The sequence below is a fragment of the Alosa pseudoharengus genome, unplaced genomic scaffold (assembly GCF_046254945.1).
Source record: "Alosa pseudoharengus isolate Yale_2024_CS ecotype anadromous, Long Island Sound unplaced genomic scaffold, YU_APseudo_1.1 YU_APseudo_1.1_scf_15, whole genome shotgun sequence".
NCBI classification, from domain to species: Eukaryota; Metazoa; Chordata; class Actinopteri; order Clupeiformes; family Clupeidae; genus Alosa; species Alosa pseudoharengus.
The window spans coordinates 18,904,760-18,911,524 of NW_027468620.1; the positions used below are offsets into that span (position 1 = coordinate 18,904,760).

Here is a 6,765-nt window from a genome sequence, read left to right on the forward strand (position 1 = left end):
ACAGTTCTTTTAAACTTCACACAATATACAAGTGTGATACGGCCAAAAAAATTGATCTACTTCATAGGTGTGCAGATAACATACGGTTAATGGTCGTTCTAAATTACGTAGGACAATGGGAAATTCAACCAAGCAGTGGAATAAATATATATATATATATATATATATATATATATATATATATATATATATATACTGTATATATTGGTGTTTAATTTGTGTGTGATTATGTGTGGCTGCGATTGACTGTAACCTGTGTCTGTTAGGTTGGACCGATCTGTGTTTAATTCTGTGTTTCTGCACAATGTTATGTGCTGGCCTGCAGACTGTGTTGTAACGGATTAGCATTTGTCGGCGTGTGACCTGGTTGTTTGTGCGTTGCAGTGCTGAAGTGGCTGATGACCAGTGCGGGGCGCTGTTTCTCCTCGGCCACCTCTGAGCAGCTGCAGCTGCTGCCTCTCCTCTTTAAAGTGAGTAGCCCCAATATGGCTTTCCTTTAACCCGCTCGCTCGCGTAAGTCACGCTCCCTGTCGAGTTCACGCTCACGTGCCATGAGCAGTCAAGACGGTCTCACTCGTCAAGATGCTCTGTGGGCGCTCGCACGCGGCCTGGTGCCAGCCGTGATTGGCCATCGTCCCTCTCACCCCAGCTATAGTGCCACAGCAGTGTCCCTGTCTATGCCAGTCTCATCATGTGTTTGTACAGCCATGGCTCACTACACTTCTCTCACTCTTCTCTTTTCCTCTCGCTTAATCTCTTTCTTTTTCTTTTTCTTGCTCGTTGCTACACCTCTCTCTCTCTCCCTCTCTCTCTCTCCCTCTCTCTCTCTCTCTCTCTCTCTCTCTCGCTCATTACTACACCTCTCTCACTCTTCTCTCTCTTACCCGCTCATTCGCTCTCTCTCTCTCATTGCTACACCTCTCACCCCCCCCCCCTCTTCTTCTTTCTCCTTACTCTTCTCTTGCTCTCATTTACATTAAACATTAAATTTGGACAGCATGCCAACTTGTATGAACTGGGTGATCAACTCAACTGAATTTGGCCTTGCCTCACTCTCTCTGTCTCACTGCAGATTGCTCCAGTGGAGAACGATGACAGCTACGACGAGATGAAGCAGGATGCGAAGACGTGCCTGACGCTCATATCCCAGGGGCTGCTCTTTATCGAGGACATCCCCCAGGTGCTCAGGGTCCTAGAGAAGGTGAGTCCCACGCTTCACTGCCCAGCGTCTCGCTCAGTCACTCCTGACTGACCTCTCGTTAAAACCTGCTGTTTCTGGGATGACTATAAAGCACACTCAGGTGCCTGTTAGACATGTTATAGTTCTACTGTATGTTATGTTTTTTTTTTTTTGTTTTTTTTTTTTAATTTTACATTTTGGATTTCGAAAGAGATTTTTGGATCGAAAGAGAAAAAAAGAAAGAAAATAAATTATGTATTAGTGTCTCATGAGGTGAAATAATGTTATAACTTTTCATAATAAATAACTTTTTAAACATTAATTGGGAGTAACATTTAATATATTAACCAACACCTTGCATTATTGCCTGCACAGCTGTATTTTTCTTTGTGCTTTTTTGATGTTGACAGCATGTGTGTGTGTGTGTGTGTGTGTGTGTGTGCGTGCGTGCGTGCGTGTGTGTGTTTCAGATTGCGGGCAGCAGTTCGTGGCATGCGCGCTACACGGTGCTTAGCTACCTGCAGATCATGGTGTTCTACAACCTGTTCACCTTCATGAGCGACAGGAAGGCTGTCTGTGACGTGCGAGCGCTGGTCATCCGACTGCTGGCGGACGAGCAGCTAGAGGTGAACACACACACACACACACACACACACACACACACACACACACACACACACAAGCATATATATATAGCATATATATATTTCTTGAATTTCCCCTTGAGGATCAATAAAGTATCTATCTATCTATATATATATATCTATATATATATATATATATATATGCTACATCCATCAGTCATGCATGCACACAAATACATGCACAGCTGCAAATGCAAACACAAATTCCAAAATCATGCGGACGTAAATTACACCTTCATACTCACCCACACACTATATTTGAACACACACATATAGGTACATGAGTTTCAGGTAGCAGTTGCATTGACGGGAGCTGAAGAATAGAGCTATTTCTAGACGACATGCAAACAGACATTACAATGCAGACGGCGTTATTGATCTGTTGTCGGACATACTTTGCCTCAGCATTGACACAGACAAATGGTGTGGTCACTACCAGGATGGACTCGTAGATAATGTTCTATAATTCTGATTTGAGCTCTTGAAGGAGAGTTGTGGGAAAGCGTTTACGTACATAGAGGGCTTATGTGAGGGGCCACATAGCATTGATGCAAGTTGATGAGGTATGCAGCTGCTTGCGTATGTATGTGGGCGTGATGCCAGTGTGTCTGCCGTCTTTCTGTCTGTGGTTCTGTCCGACTCTCCCTCTCTCTATTTCTTTCTTTCTCTCTCTCCCTCCCTCATCTGTATTTTTTTCAGTGATTCAGCACTCCCCCTCCGCTCCAGTGTACTTCCTTCCCTAGCACATTCTCTCTCCCTGTTTTTTTTTTAACTCCTCTCTCGCTGTTTCCATAGCAACCCCCTTGGCTGCAGGGTTATTCTGTTGCCATGGCGATCGGCTTTCAGATTTGCACTGAGGAGAGGAGGGGTGGTGTGTGTGTGTGTGTGTGTGTGTGTGGGGGGGGGTGTAATAGGGGAAAGGGGAAGGTAGCGTCCCCCCCATCCCTACCCCACTACCTTTTCTCTCTGTCAAGACAAAACAGAAGAGGAAATGGGGTGAGGGGTCACACTGTTACCGGTTGCCTCACCCTCCATCATCCATACATCTTTTCCTTGGTGGATATTTGACGCACGCTCCCCCGTGTACACAGAAGGTGAATCAATACAGAGTCCCTATGCGTAAGCTGTATACTATAGAGCTGCAACAGCAGTGCTGGCCATACCTCTCCACTGCACCCGAGGAGAGTAATTGGGTTGTCGTCATCTCCGCTACAGGAACTGCACCTTAAGCTTCTGTTGTGAACAGGTTAACCCAAGTTACATTTTCCACCAGACTGATAGTAGCATATCTGTAAGTGCATTGATGATAGTCAGTTCCCCTTCGTATTGGTGTGAGAGAGAGAGAGAGTTTTGTATTAATGTAGTAAAACTTCTTCTTTGCAGACACTTTTCAATAGAAAGAGGACTGTTCAAGAAAACTCTCCTTCAACACAACTCCTGAGATGATGCTCCGTTGTTACATGACCACCCCCCCCCCCTTTTTCAGTGTTGTGTAAAGAAAGCCGAGTGCTTCAGATGGCTTGCGGTACCTCACCCTGGTTGCATGGCTCCTCTCTCTCTTTCTCCATCCTGTGCCCGCTCTTTTCTATTTTCTCCCTCCCCCTCTCTCTGTGACAAATTGTTATCTCAAGGTTTTTTTTTTCCCTTTCCCTCCCAAATGTTCCAAGACAAATGAGTCTCTGAAAAGCACTAAGGAGAGCAGCATCAATAATGTATAACCAGGAGCCAAGAAAGACTATTCTAATGTCAGAACACCGTAGGAGGAGAAGTGGGGACCAGGAGGTTGTGGGATATTCTACTCATCAGTTTTTGTGTCGTTCATTTATCCTTCGCTCATCAGTCAGCAGTGTATTTACTTCTGTCTGTGAAAACCTTGCTGTCCTCTTGTAGGGAGATCCATTTCTCTTTCCTGGTACCTTGCTGGCTTTGTCTTTTAGTCTCTCTCTTTCTCTCTGATAATTTATTAGGGTACTTATCGAAGCTAATAAAAGTGAATGAGATTTTTTTATGCATAGCAAGGTGATAAAGGGGACAGTTACCACGGTGTTGCATCATTACACAGTGCGGAATGTACCAAACATAGAGGGCACCAAACATTTTCCAAACCAAACACTTCGTCCTGTTCATTTTGAGCCTGCCAGGCCTGCAGCGTGTTTTCTTCGGAGCCTTGTTTCATGTGCACCGCCATCTTGCTCCTCTGTTGTAGGTGAGAGAGATGGCAGCCACCACCCTCAGTGGCTTCCTCCAGTGCAACTTCCTGAGCATGGACACTGAGATGCAGGCCCACTTTGAGGCTCTCAGCAAGACTCGACTGCCCAAGCGCAAGCGGCGGGAGCTGGGCTCAGCCGTTGACCTCATCCCCTCGGCCGGTAATGCTCATGTCCCACTTCACGTCTAGGGGCTTTCCCCTGTGATGTAGAGATTGTGGGGGTTGTTTTAAATAACATTCGGAAATTCTCCTCGGTATCTTGTGTGGGTACTCTCAATTTTCTCAATCCTTTGTAAAATCCTTATTTGTTAATCTTAGTTTATGGGTGTGTGTGTGTGTGTGTGTGTGTGTGTGTGTGTATGTGCGCGCATATGCGTATGTGCGTGTGTGTGTGTGTGTCTGTGTATGCATGAACTACAGACTTGGTGCGTCGGCATGCAGGTGTGCTGGGCCTGAGCGCCTGCATCCTCTCCAGCCCGTACGACGTGCCCACCTGGATGCCACAGCTGCTCATGGACCTCAGCATCCACCTAAACGACACCCAGCCCATAGAGGTGAGGAGCAACAGGGACCCACAGGGCAGCAAACTCCTCTGTTGAACTCACCCGTTTTAGCATAGCAGGATTTTACCACTATTTATATATTTCCTTTATTTCTATGGCTTGTTTATTTTAAGCTTTTAAAAAAAAAAACAAAAAAAAAAAACACGTTTCAGCATTAAGTCTTCATCATGACATCAACATTTTGTGAATACATTTCACTTTGTAGGAGCTGCTTGACTGTTGTCTTTTGAGAGATATATTGAAAAATAAATGTCAGAATCACTTAAAACTAGACCATTACTCTTTGGGATTAATAACTGAAAGTGTGTGTGTGTGTGTGTGTGTGTGTGTGTGTGTGTGTGTGTGTGTGTTGTGTGTGTGTTGTGTGTGTGTGTGTGATTAGATGACTGTAAAGAAGACGCTGACCAACTTCCGTCGGACACATCACGACAACTGGCAGGAGCACAAGCAGCAGTTTACGGACGACCAGCTGGTGGTGTTGACGGACCTGCTTGTGTCCCCATGCTACTACGCATAGTGCTTAGGTACGCTGCACAACCATCAGACCCAACACACAAATGAGTTCCCCAAATCACTGTTCAGCATTGTTTATGGAACAGATCAAACAAGTGTAAAATTCACATACACACGTACAATACATCAATGTGGAAAAAAAATGAGTGGCACGTGCTAACCCTCTAACCCTTTTCTTTTCTTTTCTTTTGCTGGTCTAGAATGTGAAGAAACTTTGAAGTTGTTTTGTTTTGTTTTCTAATGGACTCGTGTTAATCGACTGAAGAGGAGTGTGGAGATGACCTTGCCTCTGCGTCAGCACTGGTCAGACTAGCTGCTGAGAGACCACACCAGCACTCGTGATGCAGATCGGCAGAATCATTTATGACAGCTTCAAATACACAAAAGAGAGATGATCTGAATGTTTCTGAACCCTAGCAATAAATTGATATTTTTTCTATATACTTAATATTTAAGGATTATGCAAAGCAGGGGTACAAGACCTGCAATATGTAATATGCTGTACAGTTTTTTCCTTCACTCTTGATCTGATATTGTGATTTTGTGTGTGTGTGCGCGTGTGTGTGTATCTGTGTGTGTGTGTGTGTCTGGATGTTTGTGCTCAGTTGAGTGCACAACAGTGTTTTGTCAGTAGATCCAACATGTATGGATTTTTGAGCACAGTGTTTTGCAAAGACCTCACAGCTGACATTGAATTTGTGGGCATCTTCAGTTGTTAAACTATTTGTATCAAGTCATTGGTATGCATACTGTACATGTGACTATACTGTATTACACGTGTATATATTAGAGAGACACAAGTAGAAGCTACAGTATTTATTTATTGATATGAAGTGCAATATTAGGAAGAACTGCTGGTGTTTTTCTCCTTTATTTTTTGTTTTGTTTTGAGAATGATTTGCAGGTTTAGTTTGATGACGGTTTTAGTAGATTCAGCATGAGCTGCATGCTGTAGAGAGGGCGGTTTACCTCAGTGATAAGCTGAGAAAGCATGCCACTTGTGGTGAGAAATGTTTTCTAAAAAAAAGAAAGAAAAAAAACATCACAAATTTATGGGTAAACCATATAAATGTCCAAATGACTCCCATTGAACTTCCCAAAGTACTTGGCATTTTTTATTATTATTATTAACTAATAATAATCACAGTGAGATCACTTCATTTCCTGTTTGCGACTTGCAGAAAACACAGAAAAGTGTGTTTAGTTTAGTTTCCGACAAGCGCATTGTGTAGGTTAGTGCCAAAACCAGTTTTCAGAGGTTTTGTTTGTTTTCTCCCTTTTTAGAATCCCTACCACAATTTGCTTTTATTTTAAATGAAAACTGATTATAAATGTGTTTGTAATAAAGAACTGTATGGCAGATTATGTGTGTTGTGTTTTTTTCACTGTTTATTTTTACATAAAGTGTATGAGTTAATTGAGGGTAGTATGTTCTAATCTACAACCTTCTAAATGTAGGCCAGTTTGGAGTGATAAAACTAGGGTGGGGTAGGTTATGTTTTCCACTTTTACAATGGTTTATTATAAAATAAAATAAAATAATGAAATTGAAATCCTTTTAGAAGTTGAAATCTTTGCTATAGGGAATTTCCCACAATGACCACTCAACAACTAGGCCTACTCCATATTACACAGAATGTTTCGAGATTCATAGAT

The 6,765-nt window shown here is 43.0% G+C and overlaps 1 protein-coding gene across 1 annotated transcript in view; it reads left to right on the forward strand.

The window, feature by feature from the left end:
* psme4a (proteasome activator subunit 4a) overlaps positions 1-6,469 on the forward strand; it is a 34,145-nt gene extending 27,676 nt beyond the window's left edge. Inside the window, exons 42-48 of the mRNA XM_076285790.1 lie at positions 385-470; positions 1,073-1,201; positions 1,651-1,806; positions 4,031-4,193; positions 4,454-4,587; positions 4,979-5,120; positions 5,310-6,469. Of these exons, the coding sequence (XP_076141905.1) occupies positions 385-470; positions 1,073-1,201; positions 1,651-1,806; positions 4,031-4,193; positions 4,454-4,587; positions 4,979-5,113 (803 nt within the window). The 3' untranslated portion in view covers positions 5,114-5,120; positions 5,310-6,469. The remainder of the gene's footprint in view (positions 1-384; positions 471-1,072; positions 1,202-1,650; positions 1,807-4,030; positions 4,194-4,453; positions 4,588-4,978; positions 5,121-5,309) is intronic.
* The last annotated feature ends 296 nt before the right edge of the window (positions 6,470-6,765 follow it).